Source organism: Melopsittacus undulatus, chromosome 1, assembly GCF_012275295.1.
Source record: "Melopsittacus undulatus isolate bMelUnd1 chromosome 1, bMelUnd1.mat.Z, whole genome shotgun sequence".
Classification (NCBI taxonomy): Eukaryota; Metazoa; Chordata; class Aves; order Psittaciformes; family Psittaculidae; genus Melopsittacus; species Melopsittacus undulatus.
In genome coordinates, this window is record NC_047527.1 from 132162762 (window position 1) to 132190148 (window position 27387).

At 38.6% G+C, this 27387-nt stretch overlaps 1 protein-coding gene across 1 annotated transcript in view; it reads right to left on the reverse strand.

Annotated features, from left to right (window-relative positions):
• The window catches only part of RBMS3 (RNA binding motif single stranded interacting protein 3), a 707098-nt gene that overhangs the window by 51608 nt on the left and 628103 nt on the right, over positions 1–27387 (reverse strand). The window contains exons 13-15 of the mRNA XM_034063359.1: positions 15867–15913; positions 8406–8502; positions 5836–5886 (exon numbers count right to left, since the gene is read on the reverse strand). Coding sequence (XP_033919250.1) covers positions 5836–5886; positions 8406–8502; positions 15867–15913 — 195 coding nt within the window. The remainder of the gene's footprint in view (positions 1–5835; positions 5887–8405; positions 8503–15866; positions 15914–27387) is intronic.

Below are 27387 nucleotides of genomic sequence, written 5' to 3' on the forward strand. Positions count from 1 at the left end.
CAGCTGTTGTGTTAAGATTTTTCTGACAATGAAAGTTGATGGTTAAGGTTGCATCTTTTCTGTTAAAAAGCAATCAATATTCCATAAACTCAAACATAATTTCCTGGCTTCACAATCTCTGGGGTACTTTTCAAATTTAGTGTCAGCTGCCTCCTTTTCCAAATATCTTTTCCATTTACGTTTATAGGTTTGCATGAAATATACCTGTATGTGTTTTTCCACTAATGTAAATGTCTTTTAAAAAATCTTAGACTGATGGTTTATACATTTAGTTCTACACACTATATGCAGAATATATGAGAGAAGAGAAAATTTTACTAGAACTCTCAAGCCTTTTTAGGACAAAACAGCAAAGCACAAGTTCCTCAAATGCAAAGGCTTATCTATTGGAAATACTTGTGGTTCTTTCATTCGTGTTTATAAGTAGATCCATATGTGGTGTGTCTTGCTGCCTTCACAAAAAATGTCCAGTTTCACTAGGGAGCTCTAGCAGAGTGTCAAAAGGGGCTGAAAAATTTAACTTGGATATATCTTTTTTTTTTGTTATTTAGAGTAATTCATATTATTTTCTACAACAGCAGAACAAATGACTGCAGCAACACTTTGGTATGATTCCAGAAGAGCTGAACAAGCGTAAAACCCCTACACTTGAGTATGAGATGTAACTGGGTGAATCGTTTACACCTTTTTCCTTTTAGAGGAATGAGTTGGTTGAGCTTGGGCACTACTTTTCTGTCCTGGGTGCTCTCCTCAACACAATAGCCCCTGGCATTAAAGAGGGTCAGTAAGTGTGTGCTCAGCTGAGTCTGAAATTACTCACTTAGTAGCACTGTGACAACACCTATACATGGTGGGTGATGGGTGAGAGGCACGCAGGAATGACCTCATGGGAGCCTGCCTGTCCCAAATGAATATTGCCAATTACTGTGTTGATTATCAGAGTTATAGAATTGGCAGTCCTTGATTTTCTGCCTTGGGAAACACTGGAATTAAAATTGTTCAGCAAAACTTTGGCATTAGTATTTGGTTAGTTATTTCAACCTCTAAACTCTTTAGTCTTAAAAGTTCAAGTAAGTTCTTTTTCAAAGCATCTCTTAAAAATACACAGCTAAAACTTAAAAGACTAGCGGGAGATTCCAATTTCTAAGGATTATTTCCTGTTTACTTTTCATACCAACTATCTGAACTCTCACATTTCGTCTTGGAGACAGGACACAACTGTCTGCAGAGGACATACTTTGTTCCCTTACACTTAGACAGGCAAAGGCAAGATGGACTCCTGGCTCTACTTGCTAAAAACGTAGAGCAACAAATGGGAGGTAGAAAAAGCTGTCCTGTGAGAACGACACATAACTGAGCACAAGGAACTTCTTTGTTAAAGAGCACAGGAATCAAAACACTGAAACTGCTGTGGTATTTTGGGTATTATCCAAAACAACAGAGTCGCTAGTGAGAAAATGAAAACTGATATATTTCAGTTGGACAGTTTGTACTTTTCATGCTGCATTCATGCACAACAATCAAAAGGCAAGAATCTGGAGTCCTTACTCAGCCTCACTTCTCACCAAAGTAGGGGTTTTACACTGCTTATGAAATAAGAAATGGTTTTGTTGTTGCCTATAAAGACAGACAGATTACATTCAGCCATGGTCCAGAGGAAGGAAGACAAAAAAAAAATAATAAGGGTACTTGTTAAGACATTGACCTTTCTAAAAAGGCTGTAAGGGCTTGAGAATCATCCAGAAGAGAGGTTCTCCCCAACAGACTTCATTGTTATCAATAGCAGGTTTTTCCATATGCTGCTCTGCTTGCACCCTTCATGCCATTGTCATGGTCCTTCTGCAGCTATTGTGCAGAAAATACTCCAGGCTGACAAGAATGTCTATTTACGCCTACACAGTGATTACTTATAGTCCCACAGTTTTACTTGCAAATAAAAGAGAATAAGTGTAAAAGAAGTGTGCACATCCAGTATTAGGTTAGAGCATTTCTGTTGGTTCACTAAAATAATTTGCCTTTAGACAGGAAGAGTATATGTATTATTTGTAACAAAGATTTGAATCAGGAAAGTTTTACACAAATGTCATCTTTAATAAAGATGATGATTATCTATATGTGAATTGTCTTCAAACAACATGTTTTTCAAAGTTTTCCCTGAGCAGTCAGACAGCCTTTAGGGACTAAAGAAAAAATACACTAATATAGCAAATGTTATAAATCCCCAGAATAACTCTTATCCCATTTATGTTTTGATTCTGTCATCACTATCCATCTACTGTTATCCTCAGGCAGTAATGAAATACAAGACTTGTTTCAAATAGGGATGAATGAGCACTGTACTTCGAAAGTTATAGTTAAGTACACGGAGCCCAGACTGCCATCAGTGCATTAAATGTTATGCCAATATAAATCCAAACCCACACTGCCGTAACTCTTCTGGAGCTTGTCTTCCATTACAGCTAGAGAATGGGACCAGGGGATGTGGCAAAGGAACAAATCTGGCAAATCTGAGGCATTCTTACTTGGACACAGTGCAGTCAATACGGTCAAAAAGTGGTGAAGGTTCAATTTAAAAAGGGTACATTTTTCAGAACTATCTGAGTCACACATAAGCCTCAAGGTAAATTTTTCATCATGCTCACATGATTCAGAATCCTGTTTTTCCAAAACCCTGAAGGTTGTGCAAGCACAAATATATGAGAGGTTTTCACGTGACCCTACTATGCCATTAGAAGAATATTTTTAATAAAATTTATTCTGAAATAGCAATGCTACCTCAACCTATTTGACATTAATTTTCCATAGCTCTTAGTATAAGGCTAGCAAAAATCAGTGATAACAGAAAATAGAAAACCCTTTTAAAATTTTATTCGCAGTTTCTCATTGGCATCAACCTACAATATCAAGGTGAAGTTAGAGGAAAAATCATGAGTAAATTATGAGGCACTTAGAGTCCTTGACTGCCCATTGACTGTCCATTAGGGAAACAAAAAACGCTCCTTTTTTCTCACAGAATGACATCTTGGTTGTTGTCTGCTTTTCAGGAGATCACAAAAGTAAGAAGGTAAACATGCTTGGGGAATGGAAAGGAGTACATGTAAATAATTTCCAGTTAATATAAGTTATTTGTTAGGGTCAGAGGCTTATGTGGTTGTAGTTAAAAAGCTACAGAAGGAATTGGAGATACAGTCTTTTACTACAGTGTTTTGTATTTTAATCCACCAAGTAAATGGATACAGAATACATGCAGTCACACATCAGGAAAATGTATCTCAAATCTATATATAAGGGAAAATAAATGAGTAGGACGTCTGGGAGGCCGACCTACTGAAGAAAAAGAATGGTATTTAAATGAGTGGGCAGGCAGGTGGCAAAGGAGATGAGATGGGCAGGCAGAGAAGAAGGAGGCAGACACAGGGCAGTAGAACTGTGTGGCACAGCATTTCCCTCCTGTCGTCAAGCTTGCCAGATGGGGAGAAAACTGTCCTGTCTGTGAGCAGCACACTGAATTAAAAACCTCCTTTGTCTCCTCTACAGCATGGTCCTGCCTATTTTTTCTGTCATGAGGAACACTGTGTGGTATTAAATTATACATAAATATCAAGTAGGACTCTCTGTCGGAAATGAAAAGCTAATCATCCAGTGACATGATACAGTAGAAACTTATAATCAAACCAAAGAATTATCCACCAGCATTTGAGCAATTCAAACCGTGCTTTCTTTATGAGTTCATCTCTACTCCTGAATAATAAAAGCTTAACAAAACATTCTCATTCCTGGGGCAAGGGGGATGTAATATTTATGTGCGCTGTTTTCCAGTGGACTTCTCATAAAATATTATGAAGTAAAGTAGTGACAATTGAGATAATAACATGGCAAACTAAGTTACAAGGAGACACAAAAAGCTAACCATACTAGAAAGTTTCCAGATTCATCAGCTCACAGCGTTACCAAAACTTGTGTGTGCTAAACTCTGCCAACTTTATTGTAAACTTTTCTTCATTTCTTTTTTTTTTAGCTATGGAGGTGCCTAGAATAGAGTCTATAGTAAGGCATAAAACTACAGCAAGCTTACAATGGACTCAGGTTCTTTATTTTCTTTCAAAACGGACCATTAATTCTGATGCCTCTTGAAGCCTCTGTATAGTAATTCTCTGACAACTTTTCAGACATTTCTAATAAGGAGTTCATCTCTGTATGAAGCCTGGGGAATGGTAGTTCTTCCTTTTGCTTTTATATTTCTTCAGTACTAAATGCCTCATGTCCATTTATTTAAGAACATAATCTTGGGGAACATGGGTAAAATATTTCAGTGAAGAGACTGGGATTACTACAGACAACACAAGGAGGTAACACATAATGGCAACGACACTGGAACTGAAACGTTACTCCACTTATCCACTGTCCTTCTACTTCTCCACCTACAAGCACAAATCCTTTCACTGACAATTCTGGATGACAATGAATGCAAATTTAACTTGGGATACTGAGGGCACCACTCACTATAAAAGTTATTTTTCTCTTCACAGCCTTTTACCAAGGAGCAAATAGATTCAATAACCACAGTAAAATACCTCTTCTAGTACTGCAGAAAAATGCTTGGCTGAAAGCCGTCAATTAAAACTCAAACACACATATACACAAAAACTGGGATTGGTAAAGTACTTAGGTTTTCTTTTTAGAAAGGGAGTCTTTAAGCAAGGATCAGAGATCCTTTGGCTTTCACAAGTCTGATAACTCATCATGTACACACATCTAAGATTTCTTGTGATCTGCAATTAAATCCAAATATTAGAATACAGGAGTGAGTTTAGCTGTGGTTTTGTTCAATACAGCTTCTCTCCAAACTGAAGAACTTGTCTCCAAAGAACTGACGGATGTGGAAGAAGGCTTCAAACTGGGACAGAGTCCTGTGCTACTAAACAGATATGTAATGTAATTATATCCATGTTGTTGTATAGCTAATCCCAACCAGATGTTATTCTATTATAAAATCAAAATATCTGAAAAAATCCTCAGCAATTCATCTTTATTTTAATATTACCCTTCTCATGTAAATCAATGTATTGATGTTTATATGGAGTACACAATTCTGATTAATGACAACTCTTAAATGGATCTGTACCTAAGGAACTGATCAAATGAAACTAATGTGATCTGCACATAGTAGAATTCAGTATGTTGTTTCCTTCTGGTATATAGCTAATATTGAGGCAAAGTGTATCAAAACTTTTTTGTGAGGTAAACAAAAAATCACTTGCACTTCTAATGAATGCTGGTAGAAGCGCAATGCAGCTTTAGGTAGCAGTTATAAATTGATGAAAGATGACAATTTACTCAGAGGAAAAAAAAAAAGTTGACTGGTCAAATCATAAAACAGATTCAGATTTGGCAGAGCCTCTGTCAGACAGCTGTGCTTTACCCTTTTCCAGTACTTGAAATGCATTTCCGAAGCATTGAGGAACCTTTAAAGTATGTACAACTACAAAGGATTTTTTTGATGGATAAGCATATAAGGGAGAGGTAATATGTTGAACCTGGCAATTCAAAGTATGGAGGAATGCAGTTATCTTGCCATCCCTGAAGCAAAGCTTCAGTAGCAACACTTTAGAGCTTGTTATTCTCTTATATCAATGCAATTAGATAACAAATCACCCATCCTCCCATTTTCACTAATCAAATGGTGCTCCTTAAAGAAGCAGAATCTTTACAGCAGAAGGCTCTTGCCAAAAAGCTGGTTGCTCTTACATGACCTTGGACTTTAATGTGGCTGACAAGCAGAGCAAGACTACAGCGTAAGCACTTTTAGCTGGATATAAGCAAGTATGTACTTACTGTTGGTTGCATAACATATGGCGGATGAGGCATCCATGAAGTACTCTGGACCTGCATATCAAATACTTTAAATTAGCACAAAAAGTTTAAAACAAAGCTCAAATATTTACTTGAAAATATTCCTTCTATTACAACTATGGAGCTAATTTTGCTAAAGGACTTAAGTCATGTAATTCAATGCAAAATTCATTTATGCTTCATAAAGTTACTGACAAAGGAAAAAGTGTTCAATTTGATGATGTTTTCTACCAAAGTCAGAAGTCTGAACCACTGTGCCCCTTCTATGATCCACACCGTTTTATCTCATAATGCAGTCTTCAATGTTCCACTTTGTCCTACTTTTCATTTGTATTGTTTGCTTTCATCCATCAATAGTCATTAACATGTCATCCAACTGACAGTGCAAGGAGACATAAAATGTTCAAAGTTTATTTTCAAAAGTATCTGTATGAACTTTAAAAGGTGTAACATATTCAGAGACCCCAGAAAGATTTGTTTCCAGGAAGAACTGCAGATCTAATGAAGAGGTTTTGAAGCTTATTCTAATTGAAAGCCTCAATGGCAAAGCTGGCTTAAGGTGTCCCTGCCCTCCAGGATTAGCTCTTTCCTAGGGCATTGTAGGGTTCATTTCTAACATAACTCTATATGCTTTACCAATGTCTTTCCTGTTGTTCTATCTTATAACTGACAAGTACCAGATTTCATAGACATATCAATTTTACCAACAATTAAATGCATTAGTGACTGTTTGTGTATTTGTGGTGGCATCTCTGAGCCACAACTTGTGCTAAGCATGAACATGCTATCATTACTCAGACTCAGCCCCAAGAACTGTGCATCCTAGTTTCCTTTTGCATGAGTCTGGGCACCATGAAACATAGGATTTACACAGTGGGCACCTCTCTAGCCATCCCCAAGATCATAGAGATGGGCACATGGCATCTCAGACTGAGCATGAGCAGAGATGACCAGGAGAGAGCTACAAGGTCCCAATTCTCCAGATGCGCTGTGATTTTGTTCATGAAGGAAGTGGTGACAATTAATTGCAGAATCGTGTGCTTCTACACTTGTTGAAGTTTGTCAAAGTAGATTTTCTGTGGAAAAGCAAGTTCAGTGAAACATCTTTAGAACCAAACCCAGAGCACACACATTCAAACACACCTCTACTACAAAATTTTCTATTGTGACTCCTACTAGTTAACGTATGTTAGAGTTGCCACAGCTTGCTGCTGTTCATTGCTCCCACTTTTGCAGCACTGCAGCTCCTCCTCTGTGCCAGGGCAAAAGCCTTTGTGTTTACACTGCAAGCTATCTTCGGAGAATCATATGGAATAAAAGAAAAATACATCAATAGTTTTGGTGCAAATGCACCAAACCATGAACTGATGCTTTAGTTCAAGTCAGGATGGGAGAAGGGACCAACTGTGAACTGTGGCACAGTGATGGGAGTAAGTGGCTGGGTGGCCTGAATTCAGTGACTAGAAGAGGGAGGAGGTATGACTCTTAAAGCCAGCTTTGCTACTGAATAACTTGCATGTGAGCTGCAACTGTATGTTTCTGGCACTGACATTTATTTGCTGCTGCCATTTACTGAAATTTACTGAATTTATCTCACCAGAACATCCTGTTTAGCAAATGTTGCGTAGTCATACAAGAATCATTCTTCTTTGAAGATCAAGTTTAAAACACAGGAAGTGTAAGCACAACCTCCCAGAATTACCTGTAAGCAGTAGCGTACCATCTCAAACTTAACCCCCAAGAAATCAACCCTAACATTAATAACAACCCACCATGCAGCTTTGTGAGTTTAGGTAGCTTATCTCAGGCAGGACTCAGGAAGAACACTGATGCTATAGGATAGAAATAACTGAAATGGGAAAATGTATAGCTGATGACCAACTTCAGAGTAAAGTGATATTTTCCAGAGAGCAGCTAGTAATAAAACTATACAACCTGGTTTTGACTTCCATCTTAGAAAGCCAGAGCATGGCAGTAATTTTCCAGTGGAGATATGTGAGGGATATGCTGAAAAGAAATTCTGAACAACAAAGTGTGTGTGAGACTGAAGAAGTCTATGAGGACAGTTATCCTCAAGTAACTTGCGTTGTCAGGGACTAGTGGATAAAAATGAGCACTTTTAAATGATGCTGTTACTGGAGTAAATACAGCTGAAGTCAAAAGGTCAAAATATGATGCAGTTAACATAAATATAAAACCCCGCATTTAAAACTGTTGGCTAATGAAGGGCAGTCAAAATGACAAAACATTTCAGTAAGAATGATAAGCTTCAACTGGAAATGAAGCAAAATACTGTTCACTAGAGAAGCTGCTTGAAATAAAACAAACAAACAAACAAACAACTTTGGCTTTCATTGCTAGTGTAACGAATTCAGAAAGCACTTAAAACCCTACACCAGATGATACCCGAATACTACTAGAAAGACTTTTGTTTAAAGTGTGACTCAAGAGCACTAGCACTAAAAGAATTTTCTGTGGTATAAGCTGTCTTCATCCACATCCAAAACATAATTAACTGGGAAACATAGCAGACAAGCGCAAATCTGACGTACCTGATATGTAGAGACAGGGGAAGCAGCAATGAATGGCGTGATTGATGTCTGTGGAATCATGCGATTTGTTGGAATACTGTACGGTGAGGAATAAAATCTGCAAACAAAGAACAAAAGCAAGATTTTTTAAACCTTTTGCCTGGTAGGCTTTGACTAACTAATTCACTGCTTCTGAGGCAAAGACAAACAGAATCTACACAAGTAATTATGTCCTTCTATTTCCAAAAGTACAATAAAGAAGATGTGATGGCTCCACTGAACAGATCTTGGAAATGGAAAGGAGGAGGAATATTTACACTAACCATATTTTTTCACTTCAACTAGCACAAATATAGAAGCTCAGGATACAAGAAGTAATTATCTGAAATGCAAAGACAGCTGATTTTCCAGAGTGCCAGCTAGTGAAAGAAATTTCTTATGCGATATTGAAGACAATATTACTGATTTCAATTCTACAGGCTGTACTGTTTTCTTTTCAGATCTTAATGCTTCAGTGCTGAGAATAACACATTCCATATACATGCCTGACTTATTTTATTAAGGGATGGCTACAAAAGCTCTGGCTAAAATTTTCATATTCATCTAAGCAGAGAGAAAAAAAAACACCTTCTAGTGAAATGTATCAGGAATTATGAGTCTAAATACCCCAGGCAGCATTGAAAATCTCAGATTTACTTGTTTTTGTTTCCACTGTTGCATGTTATGAACTGAAGTTGCACTATCTCCTGTTTGATGGCAATAAATGTTATATTTCTTCTTGTCCCCTGTGGGTTAATGATTATTGATAAAATAATCACTTGGAAAATATCGCTACTGATGGATTGTGTAAGTACTTAATATGTGTGTGCTTGTAAAGATCTCTGCATTTGCCCTTTTTTCAGTTTTAACTGTAAACCAGAAAAATAAAATTGCTTAGAAAAACAATGTTTGTGGTCTTGCAGCTGTCAGAATGTTGCTGTTTCGGACTCCAAGAAACACTCTTGTGCAGTGTTCTCTTTTAAAATTAAAATCCCATGCAGATAGTTCTCATACAGTGTTCACCAGTCTTAGGTGTAACAGATTTTGCACACATGCCTTCTCTGTAACAGTGGATTACACTTCCTGCCTTTTTATAGGGTTTTTTGATGTTGTGTGTTTTTTTTCTCCCCACACTGAGGCAATCAACAGTAGCTTTCCATGAGAGCCATGCAACAAAAATATCATTACTGGTGTTTAAACAAGTGCTCTATTTCCTGATCGCCCTGGCATCCTGGATTTAGTACTAATCAGTCTAGTTCAGACTGGATACATTCATTCTGGATGCAGGCTCAAAGAACCACTGACTTCATCCAACCAATAGCCTCCAAAAAACAGGCTGCTGTCTCTGTAGCTTGGGCAGAAACCTTCAAAGTTAGGAGGGGAGAGGGAGACAGAGAAGCAATCATTTGTTCTCTCTGTTCCAAATGAGGTTTTAAAATGCCAAAAGCAGCAGGTGGTGTCTGAGTGATTGTTTAATAGAAATATATTGCTATTTTAGGAACATTTATCTGCCCTTACAATGCTTGCACAGAGACTATTTTAAAACTGTGCCTTTGTCCAATTTTATATATATTCTATTATGAGAACTCAGAGGCATTTTTATCCCACTGATTGTATCAAACATTAAGTTCACAGAACACTGGGCAGGGGAAAGGATTTTTAAACCATTAGCCATGTTCATCTATGGCATTAGCATGATGCATATGTTATCTACATCCTATTACAGGGGTCTTTTCCCAGATGAGGTTAACCAGAAATCATTTTGGCTATGCTGTTGCTAAGCAGATGGACTAAAAAATGCTGTGTGCAGCAAATGAGAACAGTCAATGGCAGACTGAGAGAATTTACTCGATGAGCAAAATTTCTTATGTATAGAAATACATATAAACCTCTTAAACTGAAGGATAGTGTAAAACCAAAAATCTTTTGAGAAAAAAAGAAAGCCACATTTTTGTTCATTCTGTTCTCATTCTGTCCACCAGCCTGGCACTAATACTGTGCTCAGACCATGTATGAACTGCTTGGACAAAGATGAGTACAGGGAAGAAATAACTTTCCATTTGGAAGTAGTGCTGACTCTTTGAAATAAACTCTCCAGCATCTCCCAGCAAATACTACGAGATTTACAGAAAACGTGTTCTAAGCCAAGAACTTGACAGACAGCTAAACATTTCAGTTTCAGCTTAGAGATGCAGTTATCTGAATAGTACATAAGCTTGTAGAATATATACTCTGGTAATGTGAAAAATACAACCCTTCCAACGCCCCTGCCAATACCATTTATCTGTCGCAGTTTGGAATGCTCTCAAATAAGCATCAAATAAAATGCACTATCAGGACACTCAGCTTAGAGTGTGAAAATTCATGCACCAGAGCATCAAAGAAGAGAAAGGAAGGAAATCTGACACAGTAAATGACTATGTGAGAAAATCCAGTTAATATATTCCAATATTAATAATAGCAAATTAAGTTTAACAACCTGAGTCACTGTGACAGCCTGTATGTCAAATATTTTGCAACCAGAAATCCCTTATATTCAGAGACAAAGGCTTGTCTTCCTGCCACAGCATCACTTGTGCCCAAAGGGATCTAAAAAAAGGGGGTAGATATCTCTGCCACACATGAAGTACAGTGGTATGATGAGGATAAGACTGTCAACAGTGACAGTCTGAAGCAGATGTGGAATACTCAACCTATCGGAGCCACACACTGCTCTGCTCACACGCCTGCTCACAAGGAGGGCTCAACATGCTGTCACCCATGGGACACAGAGGCATCTCCTCAAACTCCCTTTACATAAAAACAGGTTAAGGTCCTAATACATAATTGGCATAAGTGACATGCGGGGGACCTAAAATGTAAGGGGAGGACCAAAAATGTAAGAGTAGCCTGTTCTGAGGCTACTCCAACAAGCATCCCAACAAGAACTTCCCCTGCTGACCTTGATGTATTTGATCTTAGGCTTTCTCTGTGGTTTTTTTTTTCTTTAGGCTTAGGGAGGGATGAAGTGGAAGATGCATGTTATAAGTAAGTCCAATGGAATACAAGATTCTCAGTCATCAGACTATGTACACCAGAAAAAGGAGTAGAAAGAGATACATGTTATACTGGCTTTGACTCATCTTAGATATGTTCAACTACACCCCCAGGTTCCCTAGCCTTAAAATATACAGTAACTATTATAGCACTTTGAGAGCTGTAGGCTTTGTGGTAGTTGACCCATGGGCTCTAGGGAGAGCTCTCCAAAATCTCAGCTGCATTTTCCACAAATGTAGTTTCATCCATGCAGTTTTTGTACATGCAATCCAGTATCCCTGCTCCTCATGTGCAATTGCAATGCTAGAAGCAAAAGTACAGAAAGGCAGGTGGCAGGGGTGAGGCAAAAACTGACCTTGTCCTTGTATTAAAAACAGACCTTATCAGCATGCCCAGATTACATAAGCACAGGGAAAACTCGTTCCTAGGAGGCAAAAAGCTGTTCCCAGATGCTCCTGAAGAGTGGTCCACAAAAGGGCTCAAAAAAAAACGTTTTTAAGAGAAGTTTATAAAAGAGCCATATTTTCTGTACATCATCAGGAACATAGAGGCAATGAGTTAAGATGTTGCTTAACAGACAAAGCACATACTCCCCCTCCTGCATCAACCCTCCATCCACATTTGGGGACTGCATTATCTGTAGTCTGGTCTGGTCGCTATTTCCCTGCCAAAAAGGCAAAAAAAAAAAAAAGAAAAAAGTCCATATGGTTCTCATCCTACGGGGGAATGTGCAAACTTCCACACAGAATCTGTACAAGAGCAAGATCCTATTTGCACTGCAATAAACACCATTTGCTCATGCCTCGTGCCTGCGGGCAGTACTGAAAAAGTCAGATTCATAAATAGTATCCTGGGGCTCACATAATGTAAGAGTATTACCAAGCATTATCAAGGCAGCAATTTTCTGTTGCAATAAGCCATATCATAGTCAAATGTTTGAGATGGAAAAGACCTATCTGAATATTGAGCCCACTGGTCAGCAAATGCACAGTATAGTCCCCTAGACATCAGATATTAAACTGTTGCAGTACACTGCAATCTTAGCCAAATGGCCAAGAGGACTCAAGCCTCAGGAACGTTTTAAAAGAGCATCCTTACAGTGCAAATACTACAGCTCTATTTCGTTCTTTGTATGAGTGCATTAAATCACCAAAACAATATTAATACAACAAATTGAAAAATCAATAGCATATTACAACAAGCACACTACTCCCCAAATAAAACCTGCAAACCTTTGTAAATGCAATTCAGAAAAGGCTGATTGTAAAACAAAAAAGGCACAGAGACTGGCAGATGAAAAGGGCTTATCTATTGAAGTGTGTAGTTACCATGTCTTCAGTATCTCATACTGCTATGCTATGGTACACGAGCTGGATTCTCCACTCCATTATATCAGTTTTACACTAATGTAACTCCACTGGATGCTTAAACAGAGTTACATGGGTATTAAACCAATATAATGAAATGGAGAATCAAGCTTTTACAGTGTAACAGACTCAGAGGAAAATTGTCTATTTCTTTGTGAGGAAAAAATCTTAGCCTCTCACTCTTTTGTTTTATTCTTGCTATAGATTTTCAAGGCAAATATGCAGTTATACAGTAATAAAAGTGAATAGTACTACACCACGAGCAATGAGAATCAACCTTTTCACGTGGACAACATACAAGAGTGCAAACCCTTCCCCAAGGCTTGGTTATGCCCTAACCCAAAACCTAATATAATCCATGTGTCTCAAGGAACTGTGACACCTGCAGAGACATGTCTCTCTAGTAGGATCTCATCCTCCATATAATCCTGTGTGGAATTAGCAATTTACATGCATCAAAAAGCTACTATCAATGCCACAAAGGACTCTACTAGACATCAGCATGTGTGGTCAATCTTTCTTTTCAAGTTTTATTGGTAATTCATACCTCACCTGAATCTTCACCTTGGCTTGGGGATCTTTACATTTCCCATCTCCAGTCTCAGGTCACTAAGCTCCACCCTGACGGGCACCCAAAGGACTGGACTGTGTGACTCATGCTTACCACAGCACGTCTCGAGCTGTGTGTAAGGTCAACACCTGCTTAATCTGATTGCTGCACTGAACAAGCTTGCTACAAGGAAGTGGTCTTTGTTTTACAGATCTTTGAGTAACATTGCTCCATGCAAACCTGAATGGCTTGGTCTACCTTACTACCAAAGTATTATGCAGCATTTTAACTACAGGGTGGGTGTGGGCACACCATCAAAAGAAGAGGGCGCAAGCAGCAGTTTTGTGCTCACTTCTAGATTGCTCGCTGGCTGTGAGGAAGGCCAGCAGGTCTGCCTAAAACCCCTTCACTGATGATTAAGTTAGCCTGGTTTACTTCTTAGTTTTTAAGAGCCTTTAACTCTCTTTCAGCATGGCCACACACCTGCTATGACACCTGTGTCTTATGTCAGTAAGCAACAAATTGCATTTGCACATTTTACAAGCAAAGCACTGAGGTGTTCCTGGACTTAGATAAAATAAAACCCATGAGGTAGATTTTTATTGTACTTGCCATTAAAGAGGCTTATGAAAACCACTAAAAATTCATGACTACAGGACATGTAGAGACTATAAAGTGAATGCCTGGGAAGCTAAAAAGAAACTGGGTAACCAAAGGATTCTGGTGATGCTCGGGTGACAGCATTTTAAAGATGCAGCCAAAGAGTGGAACAACTGTTGTGTAACTTTTGGTGGAAAAATCAATTTTTCTGAATAGTAAGAGTTTCTTCTAGTGGGAGGTGTTTCTGAGATGGTTCTGTCCTGATGAAACTGAAAATATTTTGACATTCTAAAAGAAGAGATATGTCAAAGTCATAATTAATTGTCACTCTTACAGAGATATCCAGTGCTGTAGTTTATTTCACACTTTACAAATAAAAGTTATTTAAAAAACTGCAGAGCTGAAATACTCCATTGAATACTACTTCTTTTCCCAATTATCAGTGATAGTGTGTTCAAACAACTGGGTGACCAAACCACTGGGTGACCAAACCAGCTGCACACCCTGAATACCTGAGCACTTTGGGTATCCTGTGATACAAATAATGTCTAATCCTGAGATAACTTTCACAACTTCCAGAAACATGATTCTTGAAGTAAGATGGTATTAATCTCAAAGCATCATACAAATTACAGTTTCCAAAACATTCATGCCACTGACATGCTGGACTTCATTAGAAATAAAAGCCAGTTGTCCGAATGAAACACTGGTGGACTATGTACAAGTGAGGGTTTTACTTATAGCCTATAACCTGTTATCAGCTGAAAAAAATGATGGTAGAGAAGAAAGACTTTGAAAGTGTTTGGAAGGTCAGAACAGGGAAACAACCAGAGGATCCTGAAATTACAACTCTGAAAAAACCCTCTTTCTCTGAGCTTCTCTTTTTTAGCCATTTCCCCCAAAGCATGGCATTATCGTAAGTCCTACAAAGCTACTGCTTGTAAAGGGCACTTAAGCAAAATACACTAACCATTACCATTGACTTATTTTTTTTTAGCTACTGGGAATGTTATTATTTTCATAAATGCTTTGACTAGCAGTGCCCTAATAAATATTTAACAAATAAACCCATTCTAATCTATATCAATATATTTCTCCCTTCAGCTGGAGAACGCAGACAGGAGTATACATGGAATTTGATAATCATATCAAACACCTCTCTGATCAAAGACTGATTGTCCAAGAGTTAAGGGCCAAATCTCCTGATTCTCTACATATTGCTGTTAACCTAAAGGATAGCTAGATTTCAAGGTTCAGTTTTTCTAGCTCATGAAATAATAGGAAATATAATCGTTCAGGTAAATGACACGACAATGTAACATATCTGTTAAATTTGAAAAGATGCACAATTCTTCGTGTCAGCAAACAGTAGCTGAGAAATGAAGAGTGTTGCTGAGAATTTTACCCCTAAATCCCATCTGCTTACACACTGATTTAAGGCTTTCTCCCTATTTGGCATTTCTGTTCAGACAATGGCATGGAAGCCAGCCAGCCTGTAGAGAGAACCCTAGATGAAGTAACAGATCTATTATCCAAAATATGCTGGAATCTTCAATGATTAGTTTAACAAAAGTGAAGTCAGTAAAGGGAAACTTTACTGGTTTCCACTTCATGACAGAGACAGATTAAAAAAAGCCATCCACTAGCATTTGCCAAATAGAGATGGAAACTATTAGGAAAAACAACTTCCCATTCAAATGGCTATTACAAACAAGAGGGCATAAAAACAAAAGGGAAACTAAAAGAACTTGACAATATAGCATTACATGCTTCAGACAAAATATGACTGAGTGAATTAACTTCTGAATAAGTTTCACCACAGAAAGAGAAAACAGAAGATGGCATTCAAAATAATTTTTATAAAGGTGTAAGAAAACATGCATTCCTTACCCATTCTGTATAGCAGCTGTTGGGTCATAAGTCAAAGCCATGCCAGCCTGCATATAGTTAGGGAAGAAAAACAGATTTTTACTATTACTGCAGGGGAAAAGAAAAAAACAACCTAAACAAAGAAAAAAACCCATTAAGCATATTCTAAGCCAATATGAATAAAAGCTGACTGGAGCTTAGACGGAAATCTAAATTCTCCAGGGAAGCTCAGATGGCCCAAAGCAGCACAGACAGATTGGCTATGTCCCCTGCCTGTGAGATCCCCGAGAAACAGATCTGTTCAGTATGTTGATTGTCATCTCTCCGTAGCATTTAGGGCAACTGGTGGTTTTGTTACACCAGTATCAGTTAATAACTCCACTGAGATCAAGGCATTTACATCTGATTGCCCACTGTAACAAGACAGGGCCAAATCCTGCTGTTGCCTGTAAGATAGGTAGTTAGTAAATATTCTAAAACCAACTTCACAAGAGCTTCTCAGGGAAGAAATCTCATCTTTCTTACAAAAGTAAAGCCCTGCATGACCCCAGACTACCATTTCCCTAGCTGTCATTTGTACTTACAGTTAATTCAATACCACAAGTCAAGAAACAAAATGTGGGCTGTGAAGCAGAAAAGACCAACCAAAACCAGAAAAAAAAGTAAAAAAAAAAAAAGTGCTTGAGATTTTAAACAAGGCTTTTAAAATACTTCAGATGTCTGGATAGTGAAAGAATTTGTTAATGGGCTACACAGAGCCTTTCAACTGCCATTCACCACCAAGCAGATGGTGACCTGTGCGAAAGGATTTGGCAGCATCCAGTTAACAACCATCAACACTATCACCATGAGCAGACATCCACAGGTACTGCAGGAAGGGTGGGGAGAGAGCAGGGCTGGGGACTGAATTTCCCACTTTACCTTGTGCCCTAAGACAGCAGTCAGGGTCATGTAGGAAGGACTAGCTTCTTCCCCAGTACTTAAAGACATGGAAGTGACAATTTCTCTCCCACACACTGCATTTGCTTTAATTTTTTGTCTTCCTTCCACCACCCCCTCCCTTTGTAAAATACTTGCCAATGTTACACTACCAGGAGATGGGAAGACACCTCTTTCTGTGTAGGGCTAGAAGCAGAGAGGAGAGGACACTATTATTCAAGATGCTGCTCTCCTTTGGGAGCAGATGAAAAATGGCCACAGCACCATCCCACCCCAAAGCACTGTATTTCTCTCCACTTGACATACAGACCATATGCTGACTCCCTGAGACAGAAGACAGCAGCATTTGCTACAAGGACAGGTGCTTTACCAGCCACACAGCAGAGCCTGTGCTCCTGGTGGGAGTTCTTAATGCCCCTGGACCCATCTACCAAAGTACTTTTGAATACCAGCATCTGCCCCCTTCCAGATGGCTACTCAGACAGGTCAGGAAGCATATGGGCTTGGCCAGCTCCCATGCAGGCAGGTGAGCAGCCAGGGTAAGTGCTCTGGTGATGAGCAGGCAGAGAATGGGCAGCACTCCTAAAAGAGGAAGGTTAGCCCAGCAGCTGCACACTGGTCTAAGAGGAGATTGGCCAAGATTCCAGAGGCCAAAAGTAATTTCTGGTCTGAAAGTGGTAGGCTTCAAACTGCCTTATGTAGCCAAGACAAAAAATGTTCATGTCATTATTATATTTGTATATTTTTCTCATTCTTTTAAGCAGATGATAGGGCAAACACTTTGCTTATTGAAAATGCCATAATTTTAATAAAATACATACTATCTCCCCAAGCAAAGGATAATTAATGAGAATAAGGCCATGGACACATGCCCTTTTTTTTTTTTTTAAACTGCATTCGTTTCATACAAAGAAAAATGAAAATTACTATTTCTGGAAGTTTAAAATGTCAGAGTCAAATTTAGGGTGACCCCAACCACTGCTAATGTTGATGTAAAAATAAAGTAGCATAGAAAATTATAAGGGATGATCAACTTGTTTTTATAATTTTTATGTCTTATATATTCCCAGTGTATTATATTTTTTGTAAGGTTGCATTAATTACTAATGGCAATGTATACAATTCATCCAAAAAGAGAGCTGTCATGGTTTAAACCCAGGTGGTAATTCAGTACCACACAGCCACTCACTCACTTCCCACCACTTCCCCCCAGGGTGGGATGGGGAGCAGAACTGAAAGAATGTAAACCCCACAAGTTGAGATAAGAAGAGTATAATAACTAAAGTACAGGATAATACTACTACTGCTAAGTATAATGGTAAGAAAAATAACAAGGGGAGAGAATAAAAAACTAAAAGGGGAAAGGGAATTAAAAAACAATAAATGCAAGTGATGTACAATGCAATTGCTCACCACCCACCAACTGATACCCAGCCTGACCCAAGCAGTGATTGGTCCCTTCTGGGTAACTCCCCCAGTTTATATACGGGGCATGACATGCTGTGGTATGTCTTTGGCTAGTTTGGGTCAGGTGTCCTGTCTCTGCTTCCTCCTGGCTTTGAAAAGTCCTTGACCAGGGTAAGCGCTACTGAGAAACAACCAAAGCATCAGTGTGTTATCAGCACTGTTCTCAGACTAAAGCCAAAACAGCATAGCACCAGGTACTAGGAAGAAAATTAAGTCTATCACAGCCAAAACCAGCACAAGAGCCAATAAAACTTTAATAAAATAAAAAAGTTTGTCTGCAATATATTTTAGACAAAAAAATCCTAATAAGAATGAGGGTGCAGAAAGGATAAATTGCAGCAGCTCTTTACTGGCACTCTAACAATGCTCAGTGTGCACCTGAGACCTGCAAACACATGTTTATGCAACTTTCAGTCACTTGTCTCATGGATATTTGAGCACATGCTCATAAACAGACCTTCAGTGTGCCCTCATGCCCCAGATCTGCATGTGGATGCCTGCAGACAATCTGCATATACTCCATGATATATATAGAATAGAATAGTTAGGGTTGGAAACGACCTTAAGATCATCTAGTTCCAACCCCTATGCCATGGGCATGGACACCTATATTAGCATCATGTCCATTTCATAGTACTGGTACTAGGAATAAGGCACACCACTGTGGGTTTGGCAAGTACAAAATATGAAAGTCTAGGCATTCATCATTTTATCCATGCTCCATATCCATACTGCAAGATGACAGATTACCAGAATCTGTTCAAGAACTTCAGCAGTGACAACTATAAATAACGCTACCACATTTGCCTGTAAATGGAAAGTTTCACATCAGACAAATATGACAGTGTGTGGCAATACGTGCATATGGCACACCACCTACGGTTTGCCCAGTAATATTGCTAATATCCTCCCATTGTTGAATAGCCTTAAACAGCTGCTATTTCAAATAGTTGCTAACAGAGGACTACTTACTTCTTTCTCATCAAGTTGTGCAATTCCTCCCTACAAAATTAAGCTGGCTGGAAGCCCAGGAGAGGCAACAGTTAGCCTGGACCAGTGAAAGATTTATGGTCTGAAGCATCCTTAGTCATCAGGAATAAAAACTGATGTGTAATAACAACTTACTGGAAAATTATCTGCACTTTCCTCCATAGCACACAAACAGGATTTCCAAAATGCCAAATAAAAAATATTGATTGGCCTCAGACTTTCACATGATAGAGGTACAGCTTATTCTGTCAAAACCAGAACTGAATACAGCTGTCACTCTGCTTAATGCAGTATTAACTACACTGAGGCACTGGGTGGTGCCTCTACAGCAGTTGTGCTGAAGAGTATTTTCTTCCAGGTCTTTTCATCTCCTGTTATGCACATGTTTCAGTACAAGGACAGGGTCTTATTCCTTCTTCTAATAGTGACACTTCCTGATAAAAAGCCACCTCAGAGTGGCATGGATGATGGAATGCTGCTTTAGGAAAATATTTGTCAGATAAATCTTCTATGAAGGAACAGCTGAACCACAGAATTTTTATGCCGCTCAGCCAGATAATGGGCATATGCTCAGCTACTGAATGAGCCCCTGCACCTCAGCACTTCAACATGCAATCTCTTAAAGCAATAATTAAAAATGAATATCTGCTATCAGTCCCACACATAATAATAAAGACCATTCTCAATGGTTACTTGACCAGTTCAGAAGGTCACCTGACACAGAAATAAAAACCAGCTCACTTAAAATACTGATTTTTTAAAAAGACTATTTAAACCATATGTCTACTTATCACTGATTTTTATCAGTGTCTGAACCCAAGACAAAGGAATTAAGATTCTTGCTATTTTGTTGCTGCAGTTTTCTAATTAATGACATCAATAAAGAAACATTCTAAATACAAGAGACCCAGTCTGAATCTTTCTTTAAATTTAAGCTCTTTCCTTCAATAAAATACAGCAAATAACAAAAAGCTTCTGCAAGGCAAGGGCTCCCCCAGGAAGTCTGAAGGCCTGTACTTAACACTTCACTGTGAAAAATTTTCCATAGGCAAAAATAAGGAGTTCTGTTTCTGGGTTTTTTCCCCATCTCTTTGTTATGAGTTGAACATAAATGAGCACATTTTCCTCATTAAAAAGACTCTTAGACGATCGCATTTGCATTGCTTATGTAAATTAGATTTGTAAGTCTCTCAAAGAAATTATTAAGTTGTGGAGTGATTATTGAAAACATGATCACATCTTCAATATCATGTGAAATAAGGTGGGTTTATTATTTCTCTTCTGAACCTCTGTAAATTCTCACAAGAACCAAGTATCTGGCTTCCAGCAAACACATAGCTATAAACGACCAAATTTTAGGTTGCGTTTTAGCTTCTGTATTGCTGGAAAGCGGCTTTCTTGATCAACTTCACCAACATATCATTATGTGGGATTTATACCAGAAGATAAGTCCCTCTTCCCCATCCACTCTGATTCATGCCCTCATCCTTTCACACTGGAGGGGCTGCCATCCCAGGGGAATGGGTGTTTTCTTGGCTACTACAGTGGAATCAGTTGAAATTTCAACAGTGAAATTCCTGGACTTGTTTGCTACCACTGCTAATATCTGCCAGGCATCACGGCACAAGGATCTCTTCTGCTCCGACAGCAGATACTCTGACTGAAACACTTTGAAGAAGGAAAAGACAGATGGTGGAAGAAACCAACAACCCAAATGAGACTTGTTTAAAATATTGATTTCATAGAAAAAGCTCAGTCACCAGTAAAGTTACCTTGGCAGAGTTTCTTCCTTTGATTATTTAAACAGTTCTGTCAGAAATATTCCACATTATTAGACATATTTCTCAATTTAATTCTGAAAAAATCTTTCCTTTTTAGAAGAGAAATTGAGAATACGAATGTGACACCTCTTAAATATATAGATGCATATGAAAGAAATGGAGCATTTCCCAGTGATATGTGCTCCTTAAGCAGCTCTCAAGTTCTGAAAAAAAAAAAAAAAAGTGGTTGTGGAGATGAAAATACATAATAGTGAGGTTGAACTTGGGAAGTGATTTATGAACCTCAGGTCAGAAGTTGAGCCGACAAACACAATGACAAGTTCAGATACCCAAGTGAATGACAAGAAACCCTTTTTGTCCTACAGAACTGGACTGGAAGTCTGATCTACCAGCTTCTGGTTTGAGGGTTGAGTCTCTTTGTTCCAAAGAGAATCATATTCTCCTCACGGAGACATATATACTGCAATATAGTTAGTCTGTTTGCACTGCCAACTCATCTGTTTAACCTTGCCACCTTTAGGTCTATGAACCATCTGCTTTTGGGGATCTGGCACACCCATTTTGCCATCAGTCTGTTCCAGTGTTAAATCAGCTGTGGATTACAGTCACATCTGCACACTAGATGTGTGTGCTACAGTGAGCTGAAGACTTCCAGGAATGGTTTGTAGCACTACTGAAAGTGTCAGACCATCAAGTATTCATCAAGGATACAGAAGAGTGCAGAAAAAGATATGTCTTCTCCCTTTTCCCCTATCTCCAGCCTCTGTTTATTCTGAATAGAAAACACTGTTGTGGCAGCAGAATTTTGAGGAAAATCCTACTGCAAGAAAATCTTCGGGGCAAATGGCATGACATTTTTCACCACAGGATGAAACCCAAAGCCGAAATGAAAACTAAGAAAGCTAATCTCAGACAGCAGGTGCCATCCTCATTCTACTTTAACCAAGACATAGCCCTTATTACTAGTAAAAATGGCCCATTTAAAAATCCTAATTGCAGGGACATCAATTTCATATAGGCCATTGTTTTAAAATACTTGTATGTGCTGTATGAGCTCAAAATCTAACAATTTAAACTGCTTTTTGGTATTTGTGCCTCTCAGGCACATTTTCAAAGCATTGCTTGCAATGAGAGCATCTCGCGACAACGAAAAGTTTTAAACTCATCGCACTGTATCTTTTCAATTTATTTGTCAGTTACCTTTTGCCTTTCTACTTTCTCCCACTGTGTTAGCTTCTCTTCAGGTTCAATTCTCTGCTAAACTAAGGCTTGGCTGAAAATGAGCATGCAAAATACTGACCAACGTCTAACTTGCATACTAGTATAGTAAATGTGTATGGTCTGCATGTGAGGCTACTACTGAATATCTGGGTATTATTGCATATCTGGACAGGCCTAGAAATTGTGTCCTACAGAAAAGAAAAAATCATTTGTCTATGTGTAAATGCATCAGCCCTAAACACTGAGGCTTATGGAGGACAACTAAGTAGTACCCGTCTCCTTGGAAGTATAAATAGAAATCTATGCCTAAGTTATAAATGGGCCAGGCATAGATCATTTCTATATGTCTGCTGCTGATAAAGAAGGGAAAACTGGCACCAGTATCAACTGTTTCAGCCCTTCACTAGTACTGACTTCACACAAAAAAACAGGAGGTCTCTCAAATTACCTATTTTATGTTTTTCTTTCTAAATTAGTTTACATTAGATAAAATTGCAATGAATAGCAGATAAAAAGAGAAACTGTTAACAAAGCAACCTTCCCAAACTAGTAGGTCATCTTAATTTTTAAAGAATAATTAAAACTATGTTTAATGGTTTAGACATTTCACCAATGATAAATGATAAAGGGGGAAAGTAGGAAGAGAGGTTAATCTCTTGGCTATTTAGAAAAAAAGTCTAATCCAGATTACAGAAGCAAGAAAGCAATCAACAGAAGAATTATTAGTGGCAATTATTAAATATATTTATAAACATCAGATCAAATTGAATGACAAGGGGGTTGCATTTGGTGGTGCATTCACTGTTGTGATATATGAACCAATACTGAAATGGTGGTATTTCCTTGAGAAAAAAACAATGCAAATACTTAAATGCTCTAGATTTTATAGAAACTTGCAAATGAAGTACCAAAGGTTTCTCCTTTTCTCCCGGATAAATCTTAAATACACATATCAAAAGATTTTATTTCTGAACAACCAAACCAAAGTTTCAGTAAATCTGCAATAAAAGATTATTTAAGTTGCAGGTTTTAATTCAATCTGATCTCAATTTGTAACTACCCTTCATTCCCCAGATGCATTTTCAACTAATGAATATTTTTTGAGATATGTCACCCTCCTCTAAACCTGTCAACTGCAATTTAGAAAGAAATTAAATCAAATATTTTACTGACAGAATTTGAATATGATTACCCTCTATCACCACCTCAACATGATGTAGTCAGGGAAAGTTTCAATACAGATTGCTGAATTAAACCACTGTGACTCAGGAAAAACTAGCCTGAAAAAAAATAATTTACTTTTGTGCAGAAGTTATGTCAGTTATTAGATGAGAATTTCACTGCAAGTATTTCCAACATTTGCAGGTTCCTCTGTATATTTCTTGCACCTATACGTTAGATGCCTAATTTGACAGCCTTTTACAAAGCCATCAATAATCTAAGCTCTCAGCTCCTTAGTGCAGAACTGGTCAGCCATCACAAATCCTCAGTCAAATGACTCAGTAAATCTGCTGAGTATTTCCTGAGGCTTCAGACAAGAGTGGAAGTGTAAGGACTAGAAAGTGTTATCCAAGGTCAGGCATTCTTCCCTGGTTACAACTGGCCAAGTAACCAAGTACCAAAAAAACCCCCCAAAAGCCCTAGAGAATTTTTTCCTAAGCACTTGACTTTAAAAGGTAAGTCAATTTAGCAACTAACCAAAGTATTTCTACATGGTTATGAGGAGCAATATACAAAAATATATGCTCGGAATAAGATTTTCTATTACATTCTACAGTATGGCCTGAAAACTTACCCCCCCCAAAAAGTAATCCTCTCTTATAAAATTCCCTAGAAGCTCCCCATAAAAGAGAGCAAAACCTCTGAGACCAGTGTGGCCAGAGAGGTAACACCAAAGCAAATCTGCTCCCTGCTAAATCTCCTGCTGTTTCCCCCCTACAGCACAGTACTGGGCACAACTGTCTGTCCCTACCTCACATTCTCAAGTTTGAGGCCAGTGACAGAACTGCTTGTGCATTTCTCTGGGATCTGTCCTTCTGAGCAATAATCCTCTTGCATGCTCAGTGTTAATGCTGGTTAAACCTCAGAAGTTTTAGAAATGCCCTTCATGTAAGCAAGAATGCAAAGGCTTATCTGAACACTAGCCAAAATACATCTTGGTCCAGATACCACAGAATCTGGACAGGGTCGAAATACTGAGGGAGCAATCTCCTGGACACTATTTCAATGCTTTTCTTTAGGGAAGAAACCAAGAAAAAGCAGAGGTTCATGGAATATTTCCAGGTCCCATTTGTAATCAGAACTATGACACCTGTCATGTATCAATTATTTCTCACGACTTACTACCTGTCCTTTATTAAAGAGATTAAATTTGACAGGAGTAATTGTACGAAGGTTACCCAAGTGCTGCTACGCAGAGAACAACTGAATGGTACATTGTGCTTAGAGTAAGATCATGAAATGACAAAGAGATAGAAAAAAACTATTGCATATAAAATAGAAGGATTTTACACTCGAAATAAGAAAATGAACAATGGTGGGGAAGAAATTCAACACAGGAGTGACCCTAAAAGAGAACATGCATTCTTGTCTTTGATGCTTTGAGTAGCAAATATCCAGTGTGCAGCAAGGTATTAACCAGAGGTTAATAAACAAAAAATCTAAGAAAATCTAAGAAAACAGATAATTTCTACTCTGAAATATTTCTGAGTTTGTACCTTTACAATCTTTCCACATTTGTAGATTATACCATGACAACAGCTCTGTAGTTGAGTGCAAACACCACTAAAAACTATTTTTTAGATGTTGATACTATAAGCACACCAAGCACATCCTGCCTGTAGGTCACAATGGTATCACTGTACTTAATATGAGCCACTACACTAGAAGCAAATGAACTATATATGATGTAATAAACTGATGTGGCCTGAGGCCACAGGCATAATGGTGGCTTGCTGGCTTTAACTTTATATTCTCTTGTTTATTGATCTGAACTGAAGGAAGTATAGAACAGAGGGGATAATAGATATGATGGTGTTTACTATTTAAACAGGGATTCAGAGGTATTTAAAATATGGATTATTGACTTTATTGAGAGTTTATTATTGTCTCCTATACATAGGCCTTTCATTTTCAAGCTCTCTATACAATGACCTGAGTCTACCACTTGAAGTACTTCCTGGGCACTTACACCTCGATAGATCAACAACATGACAAACCATAATGACTCCTAAGGAAACATCTCAATTATTTGAGACATATGACATAAGAGCCTGCAAAATGAACCTCTGGAGTCTTCTGCAATCTCTTGTGGCAAATGTGGCTGTCACACTGGCACTTTCAGCCCACAGAGTTAAAAATAATTTGGAGCATTGCTGTTCGAATAGTGTACAAAACCCACCTTGCTGCAGGGAGAAATGTCTATGCTTTCAAGAGGCCCTTCTGTTTGTTTAAGGACCTCACCAATCGTGCCAGTGTATATATGTCATAAGCGAATGGTCCAAAAGGTATCAGCTAGTGAAATCAAGTAGTTACAAAAAATCATAGAATCACAGAATCACTTAGGTTGGAAAACACCTTTAAGATCACCAAGTCCAACCTTTACTCCAAGACTGCCAAGTCCACTGCTAAACCATGTCACTAATGGCTTCATCTACACAATTTCTGAGCACTTCCAAGGACGGTGACTCCACCACTTCCCTGGGCAGCCTGTTCCAATGCCTGAGCACCCTCTATGTGAAGAAATTTTTCCTAGTATCAGTCTAAACGTCCCCTGGTGCAGCTTTATGTCATTAGCTCTTGCCCTATTACTTGTTACCTGGGAGAAGAGACCATCCACCTCCTCTTTCCATCCTCCTTTCAGGTAGTTGTAGAGAGTGATAAGGTCCCACGGAGCCTTCTCCAGACTAAACACCCCCAGTTCCCTCAGCCATTCCTCATCACACTTGTGCTCATGACCCTTCACCACCACCTCAATGTCTCTCTTGCAGTGAGGGGCTGAGAACTGAACACAGGATTTGAGGTGAGACCTCACCAGTGCCCAGTACACCTGGCCCTGCTGCCACATTATTTCTGATACAGGCCAAGATGCTGTTGGCCTTCTTGGCTGTCTGGGCACAAGCTGCTCATGTTCAGCTCTGTCAGTCAGCACCCTCAGGTCCTTTTCCACTGAGCAGCTTTCCAGCCACTCTTCCATAAGCATGCAGCATTGCATGTTGTGGCACAAATGCAGGACCCAGCACTTTGCCTCACTGAACCCCATACCACTGGCTATTGATCCAGCCTCTCCAGATCCCTCCACAGAGCCTTCCTACCCTCCAGCAGATCAACACTCTTTCCCAACTTGGTGTCATCTGCACTTGATCCCCTCATCCAGATCATCAATGAAGATAATAAACAACCCTAGCTCTAAAAAAGCAAAAACCCTCTAGAAACACATAACTTAGAAATACCAAATAGTTTTCTTGTTTATTTGCTTTGTAAAACTGAAGTAAATGCAGCAAAACCCACAAAAAATACCCCCAAAAGAATTAAAACCAAACCAAAACACAAACCACCAATTTGTATTCTAATGTATCACAACTGAGCAACATTTATTTTCCTTGAAAGGAAAATATATTATAAATTCAAATAATAGGTGTTTAAGATAGAAATACTCGTAAGTCCTTCAGCGTTCATAGCTATGATCATGCATAAAAAGGTACTATGGCCAAATCTACCTAATTTATACAAGTGTCTTTATCCTATAATAACATTCAAGAAGAGTAAACAGCCTCTTGAAGAGTCAAAGGAATTCCTTTCTTATTTCACCCACATTTTGAGTCATTTCATGTAAAAGTACACAGAAGGGAAACTCCAGTAACAGAACTATTTGCAGCAGAGCAGAAAGCAACCATTAGATTTCTTTTTTTAACTTTGTACACATAATGGAGCTGAGGCTACTGTAAACTGTTTTGTCTTGGGCAGAATGAAGAGTCCAGCTGAGATAAGCTTTTGGAACTTTTATGTGGACCATTTATTTGGATGTGCAACTGCAACTCTCCCTCTTGTAACAACTCACCTACTCCCCGATGATGCTCTATCACCAGGAAGGATATGGAGGAAATAACAATATTGAGTTGCTTAAGTGTAAATTGATTTGGGGT